At 49.4% G+C, this 25,648-nt stretch overlaps 1 protein-coding gene across 3 annotated transcripts in view; it reads left to right on the top strand.

The window, feature by feature from the left end:
* RAB11FIP1 (RAB11 family interacting protein 1) overlaps window positions 1–20,204 on the top strand; it is a 39,279-nt gene extending 19,075 nt beyond the window's left edge. For 2 of the 3 annotated variants that reach the window (XM_070781392.1, XM_019953606.2), the window contains exons 2-6: window positions 2,775–3,214; window positions 4,410–5,199; window positions 6,479–8,206; window positions 8,789–8,897; window positions 16,833–20,204. In XM_070781392.1, the coding sequence (XP_070637493.1) occupies window positions 2,775–3,214; window positions 4,410–5,199; window positions 6,479–8,206; window positions 8,789–8,897; window positions 16,833–17,051 (3,286 nt within the window). In that variant the 3' untranslated portion in view covers window positions 17,052–20,204. The remainder of the gene's footprint in view (window positions 1–2,774; window positions 3,215–4,409; window positions 5,200–6,478; window positions 8,207–8,788; window positions 8,898–16,832) is intronic. The other variant, XM_019953607.2, reaches the window with a different exon arrangement.
* The last annotated feature ends 5,444 nt before the right edge of the window (window positions 20,205–25,648 follow it).

The raw sequence follows: 25,648 nt of genomic DNA, 5'->3' as shown, positions 1-25,648 counted from the left end.
CTACCTGGCCTTTGGTTTGGGGTTTGCTGGTGAAAATAAGCGACAGGAACAGTCGGAGTGCATGTTCACACCTCCTGGTGGCGTTGGAAATTTCCAAAACAAATCCCACTCTTGTGCCCAGGGACTGAACCCATGCATCAGGTGGTAATAGGCCCTCGGGGAGGATCCTGGGGTTGGCTGCAGCTTCACTCAGAATAAACAGGCTTTGATGTTGATACTTTGGGGAAGGCAGCCCCATCCGGGGGAAAGGGCAAGTGGTATTCTTTGAAGGTCAGGAGTCTTTGCATCCCCTGGGAGGGTGAGCAGAGAGGCTGTGAAAGAGCTGGGAGGAGGCCCTGGTGGAGAGGTGAGGTCTCCCCTTGTGGTCTGTGTTGTCATTTGAGCCTCCGAGTTCAGCTCTCAGCAACTTCCCCTTTTCAGGTGCCTACCCTTGGTATTTACTAAGGCTAGCCACTCCTCATCACCAAGGCTACCACGTCAGCACATGACTGTCAGGAGAGAAAGATACAAATAATCCTCTCAACATCTAAGTGACAGATATGCAAACTGTTCTCCCTGAGGCCCTGGATGTGTAATGGAAAGACACCAGGCTGGCAGGCGAGGCTGTCTGTAAAGACCGTGCATCTCCCTTCTCCTCCAGCTGTGAACTATAGTTTTGAAAATCCTAAATGCTTTCTTCTAAAGATCCAAAACTGCAGCTCCCACCATGTTCTCAGGCCTTGGTTGTATTTTGCCAACCCAGTGTAAGTCTGGACTTTCCGTACAGCCTTGAGACTTAAGGCTGAGGTCAGCGATAGGGGCTTTCCCCCTTCTCGTCTTTTGACTTAGAACATTTAAATTGGAAGCTTAAGCCTCCTTCATAAAGAATGTTAATTCCAGCCCTTTTTTTCCTGTATATCATAAGAGATGGCCCATCCAGGATGAGTTCAGAGAGAGAGTGCTAAGTTGGAATCTTGGTGTAGAGAAAGGAGCTTTAGGGAAACTGCAGAGCTGGTTCAGAGTCCTGGCTGTGCCTTTTAACAATTGCAAGACCTTGTACAAGTTACCTAACTTGTGAGCCTCAATTTTCCTTATCTGTAAAGTGGGTATACTGTCTACTTCATGCCATTCTCATGAGACTTAGAGGACATTTCTCAGTATGTTTCTGCTTCCCTCTGCCCCTTTAAGTGCAGAATGAGCTAAGACAGTGGGGGCAGCAATACGCCGGGTGAGTAAGACAAGCTGAAGGTGAAAGAGGAAATTGTGTTTATTTGGGCAAAACCATCATTTCCTTAAAGTCCATAGCCCTCAGCTCTTAAATAGGTCACCGAGAAGAACATGAGAGTGTGGTTCTCAGTGTGTGAACCTGACCCCGGGGGTGGCTGTGGGGAGGCCCTGTATTTGGAGTTGTTTGTTCAGTGGAAGTCGTGCCACTCACCGGGCTCACATTTTTGCAATTCACCCGATGGAACATGCCAAGGAGAGGTTTCCTTTCTCTGCAGTTTGTCTTTCCTGGGCTGATAGGATGTCATTTGCCGTATCGTGAGGTTGTTTGCAAAGGACCAAGTGAAATACTTGAATCATGCTTGAAACATTCCTTTTTCTGATCATTAAGCTGGAGATGGGCGTCTCCTCTCAGTTTCTTGTTTTTTCCCCTTGTGGTAAAATACATGTAACAGAAGTGACCATTTTAACCATGTTTCTTGTTCTGTGGCATTACTTACTTTTACACTGTTGTGCAACTGTCCCCACCACCCAGGTCCCAAACTTTTTATCCTCCAGCTGATGCTCTGTACCCATTAAACGCTAACTCCTCATTCACCCCCACCCCCAGCGCCTGGCACCCACCATTCTCTTTCCTGTCTCTGAATTTGACTCGTCTAGGGGCCTTAAGCTACCCTGGTGTCTCAGACGGTAAAGAATCTGCTTGTAATGCAGGAGACCCGGGTTCGATCCCTGGGTTGGGAAGATCCCCTGGAGAAGGGAATGGCAACCCACTCCAGTATTCTTGCCTGGAGAATCCCATGGACAGAGGAGCCTGACAGGGTGTAGACCACGGAATCGCAAAGAGTCAGACACAAAGGAGCGAGGAACACTTTCATGCAGGGAAAGCCTCACATCCCTGGAATCATACAGTATTTGTCACTTTGTTTCTGGCTTATTTCACTCTTTTTTTTTTTTTAAATAGATATTTTTTACTCTGTTTTGCAGTTTCCATTACTCCCTGGAAGGGACTGTTCTACAAACCCTTGCTTTTCTCTGAGATACTCTTGTAAATTTGCACTTTATCTTTGTAGCTGTTTTACCCCTTTGAAGGAAAAAACCAGTCAGAGCCAGTCATAGGAAATGATTTGATGGAATGTGTATATTATTCTTAAAAATAACTCTCTACTGAATCAGGATTTTAGGTGACTATACACTAAGTACCGCTGGAGAAGGAAATGGCAGCCCTCTCCAGTATTCTTGCCTGGAGAATTCCATGGACAAAGGAGCCTGGCAGGCTACAGTCTGTGGGGTTGTAAAGAGTCGGACGTGACTTAGTGACTATGACTTGTACACTAAGCACAGAATCAGATCCTGTACTGCCTAGTGGGTGTCTTCCCAGAAATAAAACTATGAGTTCTGCCCTCCCCTCCCCTCCCCTCCCCTCTCCCCACGTTCCCCAAAGAAGGGAGCATAGGATGTGTTTCTATATGAGGCTGGCAGTAGCAGAGAGGAGGCGCCAGATAAAGGACTGTGAGCATTGTTTTAGGCTCTTAAATTCAAAGTTAACCTCTCAGCCTTTCTCCTCCTAGGTGGTACACCTTGAAATCCAAACCCGGGAAGAAGGATAAAGAGCGAGGAGAAATTGAGGTTGACATCCAGTTTATGAGAAACAACATGACTGCGAGCATGTTTGACCTTTCCATGAAAGACAAGTCTCGGAACCCGTTTGGGAAACTGAAGGACAAGATCAAGGGCAAGAATAAGGACAGCGCGTCCGATACGGTGTCAGCCATCGTCCCCCACGTGACGCCCTCGGCTGACAGCGATGATGAGGCTCCTTCCAAAGACAAGAAGAAGAAGTCAAAGATCAAGACCTTGTTTTCCAAGTCCAACCTGCAGAGAACGCCGCTTTCCCAGTCCATGTCCGTCCTGCCAACCTCAAAGTCAGACAAAGTGATGCTTCGTCCTGGAGACTTCGAGTCCCGGTGGGAGGACGATGACGAGGACGAGTCCTCTTCTGCCTCGGATGGTGAGTCTCCTCCTCCTTCTCACTTGGCTTCTCCCCCTCCTTTGCTTTGGGAGAGAAGAAACGAACAAATCTTGGTGGTGGGGGTGGGGATGGTGTAGATGGTGGTGGTTACAGTAATGGTGATGGGGATGGTGTTGGGGGATGGTGTTGATGGCAGTGGTTACTGTAGTGGTGATGATGGTGGGGATGGTGTAGATGGTGGTGGTTATAGTAGTAGTGATGATGATGATGGTGGTGGTGCTTTTACTGATGGTGCTGGAAATGCTGGTGCCAGTGGTCATCGTAGTGGTGATGACGGTGGGTACTTAAGAGTACTAACTAAGGTTAGGAAGTCTTCTCTATTTCTAAGTCCTCTAGTTTCTGCTGCTGCTGCTGCTAAGTCACTTCAGTCGTCTCCAACTCTGTGTGACCCCATAGTCAGCAGCCCACCAGGCTCCCCTGTCCCTGGGATTCTCCAGGCAAGAACACTGGAGTGGGTTGCCATTTCCTTCTCCAGTGGATGAAAGTGAAAAGCGAAAGTGAATTCACTCAGTCGTGTCGGACTCTTAGCGACCCCATGGACTGCAGCCTACCAGGCTCCTTCATCTATGGGATTCTCCAGGCAAGAGTACTGGAGTGGGTTGCCATTGCCTTCTCCCGTCTAGTTTCTAGGAATATGTAAATTCCTTTCTCATAATGTCTGGCTCTAAAACTGATGAGCATTCGTACAAGCTTTTGGGGCTAGCATGCAAGGTTTTTGTTTGCTTTTTTGTTTTTAGATTAAGGATAAAACCATAGAACCTTACAATAATTCTGATAGTTCATTAATTCATCAGGTATTATATTGAGTTCCCTTGAAATACGTTCCTAATGAAAGCTGAGGAATCCAATTCCCTTAACTCTGAATTAACTGGGTATTTTGAAATTCAGTGACCAGTTCCCTACCACTGGCCAGATTCTGCAACCCAGCCAAGAGCACTGCCCTTCTCCCTGGTCCTTGCAGAGTTTCTTGACCTCGACACCATTGACATTTGGGGTGGGTAGCTCTTTGTTACGGGAGCCTTCCTGTATTCTGTGGCATCTCTAGCAACATCCTGGCCTCCGCCTGCTGGATGCCAGTAAACACCCCGCTCAGCTGTGACAACCAAAATAAGGACTCAGATGCTGCTTTCTCTTAATTTCTAACCCCCTTGGTTCTTGGGTCTTCTCCCCGCAGTCTTGTCTCACAAGAGGACAGCAAGCGCAGATCCTAAGCAGCTGAACCAGGTCAACTTCAGTCTCCCCAAGAAGGAAGGCCTCTCCTTCCTGGGCGGCCTCCGGTCTAAGAACGATGCCCTCTCCCGCTCGAACGTCTGTATCAATGGGAACCACGTCTACGTGGAGCCGCCCGAGGCCAAGACCGAGACCAAGGACGTCTCCCCGTCCCCCTCCCCATCCCCCCAAGACCTCAGGAAGAAGCGGTGGTTCTCATCTACGGAAAACCTGGCATCTCGGCCTTGGAGGGAGCCTGGGGAAGCAGGCGCGGTGCCTCCCGAGTCTTCCACAAAGGACGCCCTCAAGTCTATGTCCCTGCCGTCCTACCAGCCGCAGGTCAGCAGGGACCTTCGGGAGAACGCGGCCCCGGCGACCTTGGAGGCTGCAAAGGAAACCAAAGAGAGCAAGAAACAGGAGAACAAGAAGCCAGCTCTGCCCTTCTTAGTGCCGGGAAAGAAGGACACGGCCAAGGGCAGCGAGGGTGAAAGCCCTCCTGCTGCCGCCTCAGGGAAGGAGAGGGAGGGAGCGCCCACCGCGCTCAGGGCCGGGGAGCACCAGCCGGGGCCTGCCGACGACCTTGTGAAGAAATCGGACAAAGAGGCTGCGCCTGTTGCCGCTGGACCGGGCCGAGCACTGAACCCCTTTGAAGACGAGCAGCTCCCAGAACCAGAAGCTGACCCAGAGCCCAAGGCTGCGCCTGTCCCACCTGTTTTCTCGCCCAGGGCTCCCCAGACCAGAGCCGTGAAACCCCGGTGAGTCTCGGCCCTCCCTGCGGGGACCCTGGCAGTCAGGCCTACTGTAGAGCGGGCCTTGCTTGTTGGTCTATGATGGTCCCTGTAGCAGCCGGGGTTTACTAGTCTAAGTCGCTCTTAGCCAGCCCCTCCGTGTCCCAGCCCAGGGCCTCTGCCAGCAGGCGTGGTCTGTCCCTTGTCCGGCATATCCCCAGTAAGTATCTTTGCCCCAGATATCTTAGCCACAAATGTTTCCCCTGCAAATATTTTTTGCTTCTGGCAAAAGTAGGCAGGACTGGTCTGTCCATCTCAGTGAGATAAGCAGAGCATAGTGGAGCGCCCAGGTTTTGTAGCAGATTCTGAGTGTCAGGGTCTGGGAAAAACAACAGGTTTGCATGGTGGTGGTACGTGCAGAACTGGGGATCAGTCTGTTCTTCCTGCGTATTTCGTTGGAGGCAGATGTATTCTCTCCTTGCACTTTGGTGTGGGTTTGCTGACACAAGAGCCCCTTGGTCCCCTGTTGAGTGTGCCTGGGCGGTCCTCTGTGTGTTCACTCTGCACCTTGTTGCAAGAGCCTCGGGGGTTCTGCTTTTTGGCATGACTCATATTCACCGTCATGGTATTCCTACTGGCTGGGGTGGGAGAGACTTTTTTTTGAGATTCTGCCTATTTTGATTTCACAGACACAGACACACACAGACAGAGACACACACACACACAGAGTTCCGCTTCAAAATCTGCCTCTTGCCCTGTGGTGTGCCTTGAATGGCTCTGAGTTTTTTCAGATGGTTTTTTTATCACCAGAAGAGACTGCAGGCTGTTGCTTTCCCGGGACCTTTCTGTTTCTATTGCAACAGACCTTTCTGTAGCAGATGTGCTTGATGATAAAAGCATGCCTTTTATGGGTTAAGTATTGGTGTTCCTTCTTTAACTTCTGAAGGTACTGCCCCAATATATAGTTAAAAAAATATATTGGTGTTGCTTCTTTAACTTCTGAAGGTACTGCCCCAATATATATTAAAAAAAATATATTGGTGTTCCTTCTTTAACTTCTGAAGGTACTGCCCCAATATATATTAAAAAAATATATTGGTGTTCCTTCTTTAACTTCTGAAGGTACTGCCCCAATATATATTAAAAAAAATATATTGGTGTAACTTCTGAAGGTACTGCCCCAATATATATTTAAAAAAAAAAAAAAAGAGTTCTCATCTTTGGAAAGACTATAGTTTTACATATCTCTTGCCTCTCATGTTGCATCTGCAACTGACCTGCAGGTTTTATTTTGTCCTTTTTGCAGGCCGGAAGTGTCTCCAGAGGCTCGGCCCGCACCCAGGCCCCCTCCTTCCACTAACTCCCCCCTCTTTCTTTCCACTCTCGCTTCCGGCTCTGGGCAGGTACCTGTCTCTTCTAAAACGGGGCATGACTCAGAGACACCATCCTCTGAGTCCCCTTCGGGCTCCTCCTCTATCTCCTCTCCCATAGCGGCCCCCATCTCCACATCCACCCCAATTAAGAACTGGCCCTCTGCAGACCCGGGCCAAGCCAGCTCCGAAGAACCGCCTTCGCTCCTGGAACTAGAGTTGGAAAAGGAGACTCAGACCCGAGTTCCAAATATTGATCTCCACGCTGTGGGCTTGCTTTCCAAGCAGACACCCGTTCCGCTGACTGGAGGGAGGGAAGACTATTCACCAGAGAAGACCAGTACTAACGACCTGGCACAGTCTCTCCGGACACAGCCTGAAGAGGGACAAGAAGGAGGGCTTCTGGGGTCTCCCTGGCAGGAACAACAAAGTGATATCGCTTCATCGGACGAGGCCCGAGAAGTAGCATCTGCCCTTGCGCCCGGGAGAGGCAGGAGGGGCAGCCCCGCTGGAAAGCCCCCAAGCAGGGAGGACCCAGACTCTGCGAAGGATGCAGGTGGGGGTGGCAGGCTGAGTCCTGCAGTTAAAGAAATGGCGCCCCGCCTCCACACGGGGGAGTCGGCCCCCACACCCGACTCCGCGATGACGCAGGGACATGAAGAGATGGATCCGGATGCCCGTGGTGGCGGAAAGGATACCAAGAAGCAGGCGCTGTTTTCCAAGAAGCTCTCCACAGAAGAGGCTGGGGAGGAGAACCCCAGGCTGGTTCATGGGGACAGAGGGGTCCCACAGGAGCCAACGCCACCAGAGGCCACTCCCAGAAACGCGATGGACATGGGAGACTCCCAGGAGGGGGCGGCCGTGACCGGACCGCGGCTCCCGGCCCTGGCGACTCACACTCCCTGCCCCTCCTCCAAGGGGAGCTTCTCAGGGGGTCCCCAGCCGACGATCGGCTCAGGGAGGGTTGGTCCCCTCTTCAGGAGTCAGGGAGACAACACCCGGATGGCATGGAACCAGAGCAAAGCCAGTGACCATGAAGGTCTGCTGTCCGACCCCCTGCGGGGCCTCCAGGCCCCCTGTGAGGCCAAGCCCCCAGGCGTGGCCCATCTGGACCTGACCCTGCCCTCCATCCCAGAGGTTGAGTCGGAGGACGAGAGAGGCGATCAGCCTGAAGGTGGCGGAGGGGCGGCCCTGGTGGCAGGCTGGGGAGGAGGGGCTCTGTCCTCCAGCACGGGGCCTGTCCAGCTTGAGGGGGAGAGGACGCCCAGTGAGGAGGCTGGCGGGTCAGCAGCAGGAAGCCTGCATGACCCCACGCCGGGAGCAACCGCCCCGGCTTCTGTAGAACAGACCCCAGGACCCGGCAGCAATGGCGGGAAGGCAGGACCAGCCGGAGATGGGAGCCCGCCTCGGCCTCCAGCCGCTGCCCTGGGGTCCCCTGTGTCCAGCTCCCCCACCCCTCCCCCGCTTCCTGCCACACACTCCTTTACCCCCTCTGCACACTCTGACACCCCCCATACCAATACAGCAGAATCTCAAAAAAAAGCAACAGCCGAGGGCTCCGCGGGTAACGTGGAAAATCCCGGCAAGAGGAAGCCGCTTCTTCAGGCCCGGGTCTCCCCCTCAGAGACACAGCCGAGCACTGGAAGCAGGCCGGCCAAGCACAGGTGAGAGCCGGTGTGGACCGGGGGGAACTGTCCTCGGGAGTGTAAGCCAGCCCCCCTGCCCCGACTCCCCACCCCTGCTTCTGTCTCCAGGCGTGAGGGCCTGCTCATGCACAGCTGTCCTGGCAGTGCGTGTCCCCCTGGTGTTGACAGCAGAGCGTCTTTGGCAAGGCCGTCCCCTGGGCTGGGAGCCCCCCAGAGACGACACCCCTGTGTCTTGGAGCAAGAACGTCGCAGCAGCGGCCATCCTGAGACAGAGTGGGGATTGTCCTGCCCTGTCTGATATGGAGCTCTCCTTGCAGAGAAGCATCAGGAGCCGAGTTTTCTTTCCTGGTCTCAGAGGCCAGCTGAGACTTGAGTGGGAAAAACCAGCCGGGTGGACAGCTTACTCTATGAAAACCCCACCCGGTGGGAAGCTGGCTTGTCTGTTGGAGCTCTGCAGGGCTCCAGGGCTCTGCGCGTGTCTCCAGGCTCCCCTGCTGCCTGCCTCGCTGGTTGCCACCCACCCCCCCGCCCCCGAGAGAGGTGGTCCCTCGGTGTTGTGGTTCCCGCAGGTCTAAGGGTCCTTTCCCCCTTCTCTTCCAGACTTCATCCCGTGAAGCCGATGAACACGACAGCCCCCAAGGTCTCTAACTCCACCTCGGGAACTACCGCGATCGTGAGTGAGAACTTGATCAACGAAGCCGGGATGAAGGTATGTCTTTTCTGGGAGCAGGCAGGTTAGTCTGAGTCTCCACGGCAGACAGCTCCCGGGGGTGGTGGGGAACCCCGGGATGACTCAACCACACATCTCTGTCTTTGGATGATCTTTGGAAGCCCCTACATCTCCCATGGCATACTCAATTTTTCCCCTCATAGTCATTTGGCTGTTGTTGGATTTGTGTGTGTGTGTGTGTGTGTGTGTGTGTGTGAAGCAACACGATTGGCAACCAGTACTTCTTTTTAATGAGAAGAATATGTCACCTCCCACCCCCCCACCCCGGGTCATGCAAACAGACATTCTCCTTTTCCCCATGCGTCCTTTCGTATCTTTTGGCAAGAAGGTAAAATTCTTGTAGTTGTAACTGTGGCACAGATAGCCTTTTCTTGTAACTTTATTCTGAAGTGATTTCAAACTTGAGAAAAGTTGCAAGCGTAGCACAAAGAACTCCTGTACGCCTTTCACCCCAATCCACCAGCTTATTGGCATTTCACCAGATTTGCTTTATCACGCTCACCCTCTCCTTCTCCATTCTCTTTGTATGTACATACACTTTTCCCCCCTGAATTATTTGAGAGTAACTTGCCCACGTCATGCTCCTTTTACCCCTAAATACTTAAGTGTGTAATTCCTAAGAATAAGGGTACTTATCAAAATGAAGAAATTTAACAGGCATATCACACTGTTTTCTCATCCGTTGTCCGTATTTCAATGTCACCAGTTTGTCCCAGTGGTGGCCTTTCTTCTTTGTTTCCCAGTCCAGGGTCACCAAGAGACCCTGATATCTTGTCTCGAGGATCTCCTTTACTCTGGAACGGTTCCTCACCTTTTTTTGTCTTTGGAGACGTTGACCTTTTTCAAGAGTTTAGAACAGTTGTTTGGTAGAATTTTCCCATTTGGCTTTGCCTGACGTCTACTCGTGGTTTGGTGGAGGCTGGGTCTTCTCGGCAGGTATTAACTACAGGAAAAACACGCCCTTCCCAGTGTGTCGTGTAAAGGGCCCATGGCACCCTGTCCTCTTAGTGGGGTGTTAACTTGGTGACTTAGGTTAGGTGGTGTCCACTGGGTTCTTCAGTGCAGAGTAGCTGTTTTTTCCCCTTCACAGTTAGTAGGAAATATGTGAGGAATTCATTTCAGGCCATGCAACCTCCTGCTCTTTATCAACTTCTGGTTCATAGGCCTCAATGTCCACTGATGAATGTAAGATAGTAGCAGAAGGATGGGTCTCCAGCCCCATTGCCTGTGTGGAAACTCTCTGAAATCGTCTTGTTGGCTTAGTTTTTATCATGCACACTTCTGCACGTTGCTACTTAATTATTCTTTGAAATGGTTATGCTCGTCTGTACTTGCCCACTCCCCAGTTGGGTAATTGGCTATTTAGCTTGTTCTCTGTTTTTCGATATGAATAACACTGTAGTCCATAGTTTCTTGCATAGGACTTTCCCCTTCTTGTAGTTGATTTCCTTAAGCTGAATTTCCAGGAAGACTATTGCTTGATGAGAGGATCTCTGCCCTGTAAAAAGCTTGAGTGGCTACCACTGAAAAAAGCAGCTCCTCCCCCCAAAACCAAAACCACCCCCCACCTCTCACCCCCATGAGTTCTGCTGGGGAGAGTGTCTCCATCCTGCCCTTTCCGGTTCTAGAACCAGAGGGATTGAGTCCTGCCTTGCTACCAACCTCTTTGTCTTTGGCTCATTGTCACAGGGACGGAGGAGAATGATCTACTGAGTGACAGGGGACTGTTAATGAGAGGAGATGTGTTGTGTTTCAGGCACGTGGAAACACGTTGTGTTTCCTAACCGACCCTGCAGACTACAGTTGGGAGACATAAACTTCATTTCTGTTTTACTGCAGATGTCTAGAAGTTTCACTTAATCATAGATTGTACAGTCCCACGGACTCCAGGATGTCAAATAGTTTTTGTGGGGTTTTTTTTCTGTTTTTGGGGGCAATTCGGGGGCACACCACTTAGCATACAGGATCTAAGTTCCCTGATTAGGGATCGAACCTATGCCCCTTGCAGTGGAAGCACGGACTCTAAACCACTGGACCACCAGGGAAGTCCCAGTTTTTGTGTTTTTTAAAAACAAAACTTTTGCTCACATCTCCTTCACTCCTGCAGGTATTTTTAAGTGCGGGGTGATGGCTGATGCCTCTGGCTCTGTTGCACCTTTGCCTCTAGCAACTGGGCTGAAGGTTGTCCACTGAAAGCCAGAGATCTGAGTTCTGGGTCAAGAGGCAGAGTGGTGATAAGAAACTGTTGCTGAAAACCACTTAGCATTTTCCAGCCATCTTGCCATCTCCTCCCTGTAGTCCGTGCTAACAGGGCATCAGCCTGAAAATGATCGGCTGTATCCAGAATTGTGTACCTATGGTCTTTCAGCCCGAGCCTAAAGATGGACTGGCTGTAACTTCCCCAGCCCGGCTTGGCTGGCTTCTTTGGCTGTGTTAGGAGAAGCAGCCCTTGTCTTCCTGGCATGCATGATATTTACCAGGAAATGGGGCAAAAGAACAGGACGAAAGGGACGATAATGAAAACCAGGGTCATTTCGCAGCTCCCCACCCCTCTTCCTTTAACAGTGGAATGCAGCTTGGCTCCAAAGAGAAACAAACACCTAGCTTTCGGGAAGTCAGCAAGACCCTTGGTCCCCTGCTCTGTTTACTCGTCCAAGCTCACTTAATCAGGGGCTTATCTCCGGGCCCCGACTGACAGTAACTTGCCTTAAAACCAAGGCAACCGTTACTTATGTTGCTCCTGATCTGTAAGCCCCACTGCTGCCCCTCTGCCTGGCTGTAACAGAGCTGTTGGTCCCGGACCAGACCTGGTAACTCCTCTGAGTAAATATGGAAAGGTTCCTGGAGACTGCCATTGGCCGGCCATAGAATAGGTGCTTTGTACCAAGGCATAAACAGTACTTACGAAAATAACTACTCTTTGGAATGTTGCAAAGTGAGAGAGAGGTTAGGGAAAGAAACTGCATGGCTAAAGTTATGAAAACCTAGCTGAATCGTTACTATAATGGCTTTTTTCTTTTCTTTTTTGGTTATTGTGTTAGGGCCACCATCTTTTATAGATGATTAATAACTAGGAATGTATTATTTATTCAGGTGGCTTTCACACTTCCATTTAAAAATAACACAGCCAACTAGAGCCAAAAAGTCTTCTGTCAAATTATATGGGGAGAGTGGGAGACCAGCGTGAATATACGTCATTCTTGGTAAAACGATGGGGGAAAAGTCCAATGTGAAAGTCCTGGAAGGAAACATGTGCCAATGGAACTATCGTTTCCTGAGTTGATGGGTGTTTTCTTTGCACCTCTTCCTCTCCATGGCCCTTGCTTACTTTCTGTGACTGCTGGATTGCTTTTTAATTTTTTTAGTCGTCACATAAATAGGAATTTCTGATGATTTCAAAGTCCTGCATCATTTCTTCTTCAGATTACAGAATCCAAATGGAAGACCTGTTTGACATTTTGTAGGAGGTCCCGCTAGTCTTCCCTGGCGGCTTAGATGGAAGAGAGTCTGCCTGCAGAGGAGGAGACCTGGGTTTGATCCTTGGGTCAGGAAGATCCCTTGGAGAAGGGAATGGCAACCCTCTCCAATATTCTTGCCTCGAAAATCCCATGGACAGAAGAGCCTAGTGGGCTATAGTCCATGGGGTCACAAAGAGTCGGACACGACTAAGCGACTAACACTCAGGAGTTATCTTAAGTGTGCATGCCACTTCAGTTCTGTGCCTTGGTCTTAGGGAAGTGTGTAGGGATATGACCAAAGATTTATGTTCACGCCTTTAAATGTGTTCTTATATAATTGTGAAAACTGAAACCAACTTAAATGACCAGCAACAGAGATATGGTTAAAATACAATTAAGTTTAAAACATCCATTTAAAAAGCAATTTTTCTAAAATTTAATGATGGGAAAATGCTCACAAAATACCCAATTTTCAAAAGCCATAAAACTTGATTCTGTATGAGGCTAAAGTTATCACAAAGAACGCCCATTACCAATGAGACCCAAGTGTTAAGTGTTGGAGTTATGGGTGATAATTTTTTCCCTTCTTCTGGATTTGAGATTTTCTATGATAAATAAATATATTTTTTTTCACAGTTCAAAACACGATTCTGTTATTGCGGGCAAAATTAATTTTTTAAAAAATTAATTTTTAATCGAAGGATAATTGCCTCACAGAACTTTGTTGTTTTCTGTCAAACATGAACAGAAAATTAATGTTAATTCATCTTCAGAGTCTGGGGCAGAGGTTACTACTCCATCTTTGAAGCTTGCCCCCATCACCCAGGCAGCCACGGCCTCTGGTTTGTCCAGCTCCTGGAGCACGTCCTGTCCCCCTGGACCCTGACGCCCTGCACCTCAGGTGAAGCCCCGGGTGTGTCAGACCCTGTGGGGACCTGGCGCCTCCTCTCGAGGAGCACTCTCCCTCCAGGTGTCAGCCTCTGCTTCTATCTCCCAGATGCTCCTGCGAACGTCTTCTGTAATCAGTATGTTTTTTTTTTTTTTAAGAGGAGGTTACTTATTTATTTTCGGCTGCCCTGGGTCTTCGTTGCTGCCCGAGGGCTCTCTCTAGTTGCCGCGAGCAGGGGCTGCTCTTCCCCGTGGCTTCTCACTGCCGGGGCTTCTCCAGTGGGAGCACAGGTCTGGGGCGTGTGGGCTCCGGTGGTCGTGCCTGGCGGGGCCTAGGCCACGGGCTCAGCAGTTGCGGTATGCAGGTTCAGTCGCTCCACGGCATGTGGGATCTTCCCCGACCAGGGGTGGGACCCATGTCTCTGCATTGCCTTTCTATCCACCGCGCCACCCAGGAAGTCCTGTAATCAATATTGTTGAACAGATAAAATCTTTCTGTGACAGAAGTATAATCTAAAACTCCTTGAGGATATATTCTTGGCTATTGTTTTTACAAAGACTACTTGTTTTCTTGGTAGGATATGTAAACAGACATGCCACTTTGAAAAAAAAATTGTGATAAAATAAACATAAAATTTACCCCCTCAACTGTATTTAAAGTGTCCATTTTCAGCAGTGTTAAGGGCATTCCTATTGTTGCACAACCAATCTCCAGAGTTCTTTCCCAGAAATGCAACTTTTTTGAAAGGGTTGTTTTGAAAGTCACAAATAGGATGATGGAGGTCCAGAGAGGGGGACCCTGTGAGTGTCTGCCTTCAACAAGCTAAAAAAAAAAAAAAAAAAAAAGATTAAAAATGAGACACAGTTTTTGACAAGTATCTCAGGGGCTTCCCTAGTGGCTCAGTGGTAAAGAACCCACCTGCAATGCAGAAGACATAGGTTGATCCCTGGGTCAGAAAGATCCCCTGGAGGAGGAAATGGCAACCCACTCCGGTATTCTTGCCTGGGAAATTCCATGGACAGAAGAGCCTGGCGGGCTACAGTCCATGGGGTCGCAAAAGAGTAAGACGCGACTTAGCAACTAAACAAACACCACCATCTCACCTATTTCTAGGCCTCCTGCTGCATGTATGGAAGCATCAGGAGTTTCTAAGTTAGTAGCCATCATTGTGCTGTAGCCAGGACAAGAGGGACAGAATTTCTCTGGGACTCTGGCTGGCGTGCGGGCAGTTTGCATCACTGAACCGAACAGGGCCTTCTCTCATGCTGTGTCGAGGTTCGCCTGCTCCTGCCGTGACTGCTTCTTGGAGCAGGTAGTTCTAGGCCTTTCTCAGTAAAACTGTTTGACCCGCACGGTGGTGAAACCATGATTACCTCGGAGTTCCGCAGGCAAAACTGTCTTGAGGTTGCCCCACAACCTCGTCTCTTTCAACTTTCGAACCTGAGTCACAGACTTCAGGAAAAGTTAGTTTTTTTTTTTTATTTCCTCCATCTCTCTGGAGACTTGGTACCACGTGTTAGTTTACATAACGCTCATCTTGTGTCTCCTTGTGGTTGGGGCCTGAGCAGTGTGCAGTCAGACTCCAGGCCTCCCAGGTGATGATCGCAATCCCTGGGGCTCCTACTCTGGTCAGGAGTGGGGCGGCCGCTCAGCCCCGGCTGCAGCCACTGGACCCCCAGGGGGCGCCACCAGTGGCTGTGTGGTGGCCCTTGGCTTTGACTCTGCATAGGTTTTGAGAGTGAGATGACTTAGACTGGGGTCTCCCAGGCCGTCCTCCTAATTGCAGGTCTCTTGAGCCTAGTGGAGGCAGTAGCAGTCTGTCTGGGATAAATGTTCACGTATTGTACTGGGAGGAGAGTGTTTCCTAGCGTCGTCTGCCACTAGCGTTTCTTCACGGGTCCCCTCAGCCTGGGGCTCGGGTCCGCTTGGATACCTGGTTGTGCCAGTTCTGGTGTTCACAGACCTCCAGTCGTGACATCTCTAAACCCCAGGCCTAGAGGCTGGTCCAGGGGTCTGCAGCCTGTGACTCAAGTATGATTTTCACACTTTAAATCGGTCGTTCCCCAGCGGTCCAGTGGTTAGGACTCTGCACTTTCACTGCCAAGGGCCCGGGTTCAATCCCTGGTGGGGAAATAAGATCCCACCAACCACAGTTCAGTTCAGTTCAGTTGCTCAGTCGTGTCCAACTCTTTGCGACGGCATGGACTGCAGCATGCCAGGCCTCCCTGTCCATCACCAACTCCTGGAGTTTACCCAAACTCATGTCCATTGAGTCAGTGATGCCATCCAACTATCTCATCCTCTGTCACCCCCTTCTGCCTTCAATCTTTCCCAGCATTGGGGTCTTTTCCAATGAATCCGTTCTTCATATCAGGTAGCCAAAGTATCGGAGCTTCAGCTTCAGCATCAGTCCTTCCAATGAATTTTCAGGACTGATTTCCTTTAGGATGGACTGGTTGGATCTTGCAGTCCAAGGGACTCTCAAGAATCTTCTCCAACACCACAGTTCAAAGGCATCAATTCTTCTGCGCTCAGCTTTCTTTATAGTCCAACTTTCACATCCATACATGACTACTGGAAAAACCATAGCTTTGACTAGACGGACTTTGTTGGCAAAATAATGTCTCTGCTTTTTAATATGCTGTCTAGGTTGGTCATAACTTTTCTAACAAGGAGCAAGCGTCTTTTAATTTCATGGCTGCAGTCACCATCTGCAGTGATTTTGGAGCCCAAGAAAATAAAGTCTGTCACTGTTTCCATTGTTTCCCCATCTATTTGCCATGAAGTGATGGGACTGGATGCCATGATCTTAATTCTCTGAATGTTGAGTTTTAAGCCAACTTTTTCACTCTCCTCTTTCACTTTCATCAGGAGGCTCTTTAGTTCTTCACTTTCTGCCATAAGAGTGGTGTCATCTGCATATCTGAGGTTATTGATATTTCTCCCAGCAATCTTGATTCCAGCTTCTGCTTCATCCAGCCCAGCATTTCTCATGATGTACTCTGCATATAAGTGAAATATAAATTAAATATACCAACCTCATGGTAGGACCAAAAGGGAAAAAAAAGAAAAAGAAAAAGTAATGAAACAAAAAACCAAAACCAAACCAAAAGACGAACGTGCAGCAAAGGCCATCTGTGGCCTGTGCAGCCTGAGATACTGACTCTCTGGCCCTTTACAGAAAGCTTCATTGGTCATAGGTTTCCACGGAAATTGAAAACGAATTCCCAGGAGACTCAGATCACAGACTCAATCACTAAAAGCTGCCTCTTCTGTATTTCTTTTATTTACGTATAAATAGTTATTTGTTCATAAATATCTATTTATTTGGCTATGCCAGGTTTTAGCTGTGCCACACAGGATCTTAGTTGTGGCATGCGAACTCTTAGTTGCAGATGTGGGCTCTAGTTCCTTGGCTGGGGACTGAACCTGGGTCCCCTGCACTGGGAACGTGGAGTCTTAGCTACTGGATCACCAAGGGAGTCCCGGTATTTCTCTGAGATGTTTGACCTCTTGGCTGACTTTGTCAATTTTCTTGTCGTCCCCGCTTCCCGCCCCCCACCAAAGAAATACAAGCCCTCGGACCCCGCATTTGCCTACGCGCAGCTGACCCACGACGAGCTCATTCAGCTGGTCCTCAAACAGAAGGAAACGATCAGCAAGAAGGAATGTCAGGTGCGCCAACTGGAAGACTACATCGACAACCTGCTGGTCAGGGTCATGGAGGAGACGCCGAACATCCTCCGGGTTCCCTCTCAGGTTGGCAAAAAAGCAGGAAAGATGTGATCCGCCAGCCTCCAGCATCGAGACTCTGCCGTGGGTCTGTCTCCACCAGCTCCCGAGGCCGAGGACTCGCTGTGCCCGAGAGCCGGGCACAGATTGCCATCTTCCTTCCAGGTTATCTGGCAGGAGTCCCTCCCACCCACGGAAGCCAGGTCAATGACTACAACGGATCTTTTCACTGTCCATTCCCAGGGTTTTATTTTTAAATGCCACTGTGCCTTTAACCACGTTGTAAATATTTTATGGCCTGACCGGAGACATGGTCATAAGATCTGATGCTGGCCCAGAGGTTCAGATGGCACTGGGGGGTATTAATTAATGTATTTTAAACATTGGGATTTTCTTTCTTTGATTTTGAGATTTTTAAAGTACGTCTCCCCCCGGTCTTTAAAGCTGCAGGTGAGATAACAAGGACCAGGCGATCGGGGCTGTGTTGCACATACCTTCTTGGCATTTGAATAGCTCAGGCGTGGCATTTTGGCTGCAGATGCTAAATTTTTGATACCATGTAAACCTACTTGACTCCTCGGACTTAGTCCTTTGTTTCGACTGGAGCAGAGGAGTGCAGTGTGCCTTTGAGATTTATAACAAGCCGCCTTTTCCAGACATCAGCCTCTACACCACAGTAGCCTTTAAAATATGCTCTTTATCAATGGAGAGTGTGTGTCTATGGAGGGAAGCAGACCAGGGGACTTAGAGTCACTTTGCACTCAAGGGAATTGGTCAAAACCCCTCCTCTGGTGATCGCAGGATCCCTGTGACTGGAGTGGCCAAGGCAGTGCCTTGATTAGCATCAAGTGCCCCAGGTGCTTGCTAAAATGGTTGTACCAGGGGAGGGGGTGGGGGGGGGTGGGGGTGGGGGGGGGGTGGAGCCACAGCAGGGGGTCCCTTGGCCCTCTCCCCCCATGCCTTCGCTTGGCTCCCTGGTTTCCTTGGCAGCGCTTCCTGGCATTTTCCCCCCTTAGTATAACATTGTGAAGAGCAAGATGATATCTATTTTTAGATGGCTGTGTTTTTAAAACTAGATTAACACACTTTTTTTTTTTTTTAAACTAGGACCCCTTTTTAACTAATATCACCGGTTCAGATTCTTCGGGGCTTCCCTGGTGGTTCAGCGGCAAAGAATCCTGCCAATGCAGGAGATGGGGGTTCAATCCCTGGGTTGGGAAGATCCCCTGGAGAAGGAAATGGCAGCCCACTCCAGTGTTCTTGCCTAGAGAATCCCATGGACAGAGGAGCCTGATGAGCTACAGTCCACGGGGTCACAAAGAGTCGGACATGACTTAGCAACTAAACAACTCAGACTCTAAAGGTAATTTCATTGTTAGTAACCCGATATGAGAATGTTTTCTATATTACTCATTTTTTGTTGTTGTTCCAGTTGAGACAGAATCTCATCAAATCCCGACATCTCTCCTCGGGAGAGAATGTCATAGGCCAAGGGCGTGGGTAGGGCTTGAGGAGAGAGCAGTTATAAACACAGATCTCTCTGTGTTCATTCTTGTGTTGAAGTTAAGAGGCAAGATGACTGGCAGTGGGATTCCTTCTCAGGATCACATCTGCTGCCACATTAGTTAATACCAGAGCACTTTAATCTGAAGGATGATACTGTAACTTGATTGAACTGATTCACTTTTAATTATCGATAGCTGTTTTATTTAATACCCTCCTACATACTGGGGACCACTGTAAACCTCTCAGACGACTTGTATTTTTGTAGCGCTACGAGATTTATTTACATCCCTATAAAGAGAACTGGATGTTCGCTTGAACTCTGGAGATATATGTGTATGTATTTGATATGCAATGTTTTGTACTTGATGTCAGTGTACTTGGACTGTGATTACCCCCGTGTACTGGGTGGCAGGGGCGCTGAGTGGTTTCTCCTGAGAAGAGCTCACGTGGAGACCCGAGTTCTTCCCGAAAGCTTTTCGTTGTGGGAGATCTGCTGCTAGGACCTCGGGAATGGGTCCCGGTCCGTGTTTAAGAGAGTGAATTCCTCTGCTCTGAGATGCCACTCGAGAACTCTGGAGAATGAAGGACAATCAACTTCAAGAGTGTCTGGTTTCTACCAGCTGCTGGAACAGAATTCCATGGGTAGCATCCCTGCGCCTCTCAAGGATGCCGGTTAACACCTGTCCTTGAGGACTCTACTGTGAGGGAGCACTCAGTTGGGAAAGCTGGAGTCAGCTCTGGGCTGTTCACAGGGGCAGGTGGACTGGAGGGCTGGAGCTTCTGCAGCCGGTATGGGTCTGAGGGCTTACACCCAGCTGTGTGCACCAGGAGAGTCTGGTTTAGCCTCTGGCTGCTGAGAATGCTCACTGAACTGATGGGTCCTTGGAGGAGGCCATGCCCTGCAGAAGCAGGAGCAGCTCTTTCTTGGCCCTGCCTGGCTGCCCACCCCCCACCCCCAGAAGACCAGTCAGTACTTCAGGGAAGCATCCAGTGAAATACCAAACACCTTGTGATGAACTTCCATTAGAGGTCAGCATCTGGGGAAAAAAAGTCAATCCTTTGCCCAGTTGTTTCATACCATCTCTGTCGTTGGGCTTTGACAGATGTCCTGCCCACCTCTTTTATTTCCTGTGGGTCAGCCTCCCCGGGTAGTGGGATGGAAGAGCAAGAAAGTCTGCCCTTCGCCACACGAACAGCCATTGACCCAGAGTGGAGGGTGTGTGGGCAGTGACTGGCATACGTGTGTGGTTTCCAGCTCAGCTGACAGTGGGGGCTCAGAAGGGCACGGAGTGGGGAGGGTCCACGACCGTTAGCCACCTGCCAGACTGAAGGCCAGAGGCAACTTGTAAAATTAGGTGTGATCTTCACTCCTCATGCCCTTTCTCTTTTAGACCCATTCACTGGTGAATGGTCCCTCAAGGCTGAAGGATCTGTTGCCGTTGCGGGGAGGGCAGAGAGCTTACCCTCTAGTTTCTACACCAATCTCAACCCTGTGGTTTTCTCAGTATCTATTGTGTGAGCTACTGACGTGACCTCTTCCTCCCTCTGATTGAAAGCTCATCCAGCATTTCTGGATTGTAGAATTCTTATTTCCTGCCTTGTTGTTTTGGGAATTTTTAATTTCTTTGCTTTTGTTTTTGAGAAGTTACCTAAAAACTTCCTACAACACTAAATAAAATGGTACTGGTACTACCTTTCAAAGTTTTGTGTCTGTGGTTTTGTATGGGTGTGATAAGAATTTCTGGCTTCCTGCAGAATCTCTCTTAGGGGGTGACCAATGTTTCTCAGCCCATGAGGGTCTCTCGCCTGGGTTCCTGCTGCTGCCACTCTATCTGGTGCCCAGGGGACCCAGTGCCCTTTCTCCTGTGGGGGTTGGGACACCTCTGATGACCTCCTTATGACACAACCCATATTTTGGGCTGAAAGGGACTCTGGCGTTTATCAGCTGAACATCGTTTGAATTTCCTATCCCTAGTGATACAAGCTGCCACCTTTTCCTTAAGCTGAGCAGAGGAACAAGACACTTTCTTGATTTGCTTCCACCCTGCACCACCTCCCCCACCCCCCACCACACACACACACACCTCTTCACCCCTGCCCCACTGATTTCCCAGAGAGTGAAAGCCTGCCTTTTGGAGCTTCATTTGAATTCACCTGCATTCAGGACTGCCCAGATCTAGGAGCCAGGTCTCTGGTTCCACAAATGTAGCTCATTCATTTCTGAGTAGAGGGGATTATGGCTGTAAAAGACTCCTCCTGAGCTCATTCTACTAATCTCCAACCCTTCCCCAAAGAAGTGAGAGGTCTGCCTGCCTCAACCAAGGGTCCCAAGCTCTCCGGATGGCGGAGATGCTCTTAGGGATGAAAGTCACACTGTAGAGGGACAGACGCAGGTGGACCCAGGTCGCTCCCAGGTGGGGTGGGGGAAGCTTCCCGAGGGCCTCCCCGGTTTGGGTGGAGGGGTCTGGTTATCCAACCGGATGTAGATGGTGGAACCACCGTGTAAAGTGATACAAAGGCGGTTTCTCTTAAAACATACAACCTTCCAGGTTTGGTCCAAACAACCAAAAAGCTCTCTGGAAAGGGTCTCCAAGGAAGGAATGTTTGTACAAATGACCCCCAACTCTCCCCTGAGATTCATCTCCCTTGCTTTTTTTGTGGGGGGGCACCCTGCCCACCTCCCCATGGAAAACATCACAGGGTACCGTTCCCACTCTGACTACAGCCAAAGCATCAGCACCATGCACATTCCCAGCCCTCAGACCCTGCCTCTAAGCCGATCGGGGGTGCCATCTTTTGGATTCTGCAGTCTCCCCGTCCTGAGAAGGTGGGAACAATCTCTTTGCATTCAAGTTCAAAGCTCTAAGCTAAGCTCTGTGGGGCCAGCGGTTCCCAAAGCCACAAAACCTTCCGAGGGAAGATGTCCTCATGTGGCCTTGTGATATGATGTCTGACTATCTTACACACACCTGTATCCTGAGCCCTAGAAACAGTCACGCTGGTGACACCGGCAGGCCCTGGGAACTGAGAGGAAGCTGCTCCATCCTTGCACATCAAGTGCTCACTTCAGGCTGAAACTTGACCACAAAAGGAAGGCCTGTTTATTGAGTTCCTGCATTTCACTCAGCACTGCTGAGTGCTGTTTCCAGTTCTCATCAAGGTAGATAATATCTCCATTATGCAGATGAGGAAACGGAGACTTTCAGAGGCATCAGAACTGGAGTTTGCCTGGGGTCCCACAGCAGGTAGTTAAGAAAGGATTTGAAATCACCTATCCAACCTGGGGTTCTAGAACAGGTGTCAGACTATGGCTTCACTCTTGTTCTTGTGGCCCTCAAACCAAGGGTGATTTTTCCTGGCGGTGCTCTAGTAGTCCAGGGGAAGAACACTGCACTTTTACTCCTATGGTCCTGGATTTAATCCCTCATCAAGGAACTAAGATCCCATAAGCCATGCCGTGCAGGAAAAAAAAAAAAAAACACACACAACCCCAACAACAACAAAGAAACAAGGATGATTTCTCCTCTTTTTTTTTTTTCTTAATGTGGGATGAACAAGTCTAGAGATCAAATGGCCAGAATGACCATAGTCAACAGCATTGCACTGAATACTGGAGATTTTTACATTTTTTTAAACAATCAAAATAACAATAATTCATGACATTCAAATTTCAGTGTCTACCCAATTTTATTGGGATACAGCTGAGTTCATCGTCTATGTCTGAGTAATTGTCTATGGCTGTGTCCATGCTGCAAAAGCAGACTTGAGCGGTTAAAACAAAAACTTTCACATCCACCAAACCTAAATATTTGCTTTCGGGCCCTTTTCAGAAAATGTCTGTGGACACCCAGTCTAGGATTAATTTGGGGGGGCAAAGGGATAATATTCTGAGTGACCTGGAATACTGGAGGATGGGAGCAGGCAGGGAAAGTGGAGCCCACGTAACTCAGCCCCACTCAAGACAAGGCCCTATAAGCCATGGCTCCCGAGGAGGGATGTTCCGGCTATGATTGAGCTCTAGGCCTGTGGCCACCTCCTCAGAGTTGCCAGGTGCCTTTCTTCCTGGGAGATCAAGAAACCCAACACAGTGATCCTCAGCCAGGGGGAGGGACAGAATAAACAACAGGAAAGGGGAAAGTGAATATGAGCGAGGGCCCTGGTGGTGCCCTGGACTGAGGCCGTCACCACTGCTGTCAGAGGAGAATCAGCATCTGCTGAAAAGCTGAGATGAAGGGGACCCAGGCAGAAAAGCTCCAAGGCCCAGGGTGGTGAGGAGAGTGGGTCCTCCAGGCTCAGAGTGAAACTGGGTTAGAGAGTCTTCTGAGTTGGAAGAAGCCTGGGGTTAGGCCTTGAGAGAAGCCCAACTCCACCTCCCCCCAGTTACTCACTCCAGATTAGAAATGATCCTGCCGCTGAGGAATTCCATCTATGTGTGGCCTCTGACAGGCCTACCCAGGATGGGTGTCCACAGGAGCTAACAGCCTTGTGGTGTAACAGGCGCTCCTGGGACACAGGAATGAGACAGCCAGGTCATTCCCAGGGAGACTTGCAACAAAGACAGGCAGACCACCGATGAATACACACATGTAACCAGAGATGACTGGCCAGGGGCCGTCCATGGGGACATCTTCCATCGGCCTTTCTGTCTGGCCTCCTCTAGAGAAAGAACTCTGGCCTCGAGGTCAGAATTTCACATCTGGACCACGTCTGAGGCATCTTTTCTAATGGCCTTCCTTCCTCAGTAGCTTTCTGCTCTAATCCAGCCCATCTGGGCACTCAGCATTCCAAAAGCCGATGTGCCAAGTACCCCGTGGGCTCTGGCCTTAGGGACAAGAAACATGGCTCCAGCTTCACAGGCTTGGGGAGGAGCTGGGGAGAGGGCTTTGAGAAGCATCTGTTAAACAGATCATCACTGTCACTGAAGGACACTTAGTTCTTAACCCGGGTCGCCTGCATTGCAGGCAGAGTCTTTACTGTTTGAGCCACCAGGGAAGCCCTAAATCTTCGTAGAGTTTGTATCGGAAGGAAAGGCACCAAGGATGATGTGTATGTCCTGATTTCCCAGAGGAAGACAAATGAATTTCCTAAATAAATGGTTTTCTTCGTGAGAACGTGAGCCTTAGTCTTGCATGTCTTAGGAGAGCACGCCATCTTCTGGCCTGGGTCCTGACTACCTCCCTGCCTGTTTGCGTCTGAGGATGAGGCTCTCTGAGACCATCACACACTTGTGGCTGGAGGAGAATTACCTCTCCACCCCTGGAGTTGCTAGCTGTGTGTGTGCTCAATCATGACTGACTCTTTAAGATCCCATGGACTATAAACCCACCAGGCGCCTCTGTCCATGGGATTTTCCAGGCAAGAATACTGGAGTGGGTTGCCATTTCCTCCTCCAGGGGATCTTCCTACCCAGGGATTGAACTCGAGTCTCCTGTGTCTCCTGCATTGCAGGTAGATCCTTTACCACTGTGCCACCTGGGAAGCCCCAGCGTTGCTGGATCATAAAACTGCTCTTCCACTTTACTATGAGAAATGTCAGGGAAAGCAGAATTTCAAGGCTTCTGTCATGGGTAGATGACTCTGAAGTGAAATCCCACTTAAAAAAATAATGCTGTTAGGTTCATGATCTGCACAAAATTGGGATGACTGGCGTCGGATACTGTTCTTTTGGGGAATGTAAAGACATGCTCCCAGGGCCAGTTATGTTCCTTTTGCTGCTGCTGCTAAGTCACTTCAGTCGTGTCCGACCCTGTGCGACCCCATAGACGGCAGCCCACCAGGCTCCCCTGTCCCTGGGATTCTCCAGGCAAGAACGCTGGAGTGGGTTGCCATTTCCTTCTCCAATGCGTGAAAGTGAAAAGTGAAGGTGAAGTCGCTTAGTCGTGTCTGACCTTTAGCGACCCCATGGACTGCAGCCTACCAGGCTCCTCCATCCATGGGATTTTCCAGTACAAGAGTACTGGAGTGGGGTGCCATTGCCTTCTCCATGTTCCTTTTAGGGACCTGTTTACCCTCCCAGTGAGGATGTTGATTGCACAGTCTGAAACTAACATCTTCTAAAATCAGCTAATGCCAGAGACTGCCTGAAATTCTCCAAGATCAAACTGAGAAGCAGAAATTCCCCACATACTTTCAGCACTGGCTGTGATAACTTCCGTCTGTTTTCTTGGAGTCAGAGGGACTGGCCATGGTTCTTTGTAACTTTAACTCAATTGTCTTATTTTTCAAACACAATTGATTCTAAAACTTTCAAGTGTTAAAAAACATTTATTTATTTATGTATTTATGCCACACTGCATGGCTTGTGGAATCTTAGTTCCCTGACCAGGGATTGAACCTGGGCCCACAGCAGTGAAGGCACAAAGTCCTAACTACTGGGCTACCAGGGAATTCCTGAAAACCTTTATTCTTGATGAGTGCAATTGGGATTTACTTATGAGAAAACACATCCTCTTTGCTGACACTTAAGTTATATTCAAACATGACAAACAAAATCTCTCGTCTGTGAGCTTGGTTTCTGGAACATTACTAGAGGCACACGTTTGCTCGCTTTTTTCATCTGTACTATACCACGCCAGGACCTTCGGAGCTAGACTCTTGGAGCATCTTAAAGCTTAAGGTTTTAAAACATCCCAATCTGCTTAAATTCTTCAGACTGCCAAGGGCCTCACTAACCTCCGTAGTCTTTCTCTCCAACTCCCTTAGACATTTCTTGCCTAGTCTCTGGAAGCCTCCCAGGTTGTCACTCTGGATTTTAATTCAACTTCCTCATTCTACAGGGGAGAAAAACAGACTGCAAAGAGAGGAAACAACGTGCTTGTAGGGAAGCTGCTCTGGAAAGAACACAATTTCCTGCTCTCTCAATACACTACCCTCCCTTTTAGGCCACAAATTTTATACTATGGCCAGAATCAACATTTATTACCGAAGAGAAAAAGGAGAGTCTGAGATACCCTTGGCGCTTTAGAAAGAAGAATTGTTTGTGCCTGGCAACAAATTTTAGTTTGTTACGCGCGTCCACGGCGGTAGAAAGCTCACTCAAGAGTAACCCCCCGAGCCTAGACAGCCAACCTCAAACTAAGTACAGATCGCGGGGAATTCGAAGATACAGTCCACATCAGGAACCTCCTTTCCTCGATCACGTTTCT

Source organism: Bos indicus, chromosome 27 (genome assembly GCF_029378745.1).
Source record: "Bos indicus isolate NIAB-ARS_2022 breed Sahiwal x Tharparkar chromosome 27, NIAB-ARS_B.indTharparkar_mat_pri_1.0, whole genome shotgun sequence".
NCBI lineage: Eukaryota > Metazoa > Chordata > Mammalia > Artiodactyla > Bovidae > Bos > Bos indicus.
This window is presented reverse-complemented; position numbering and strand designations above follow the sequence as displayed.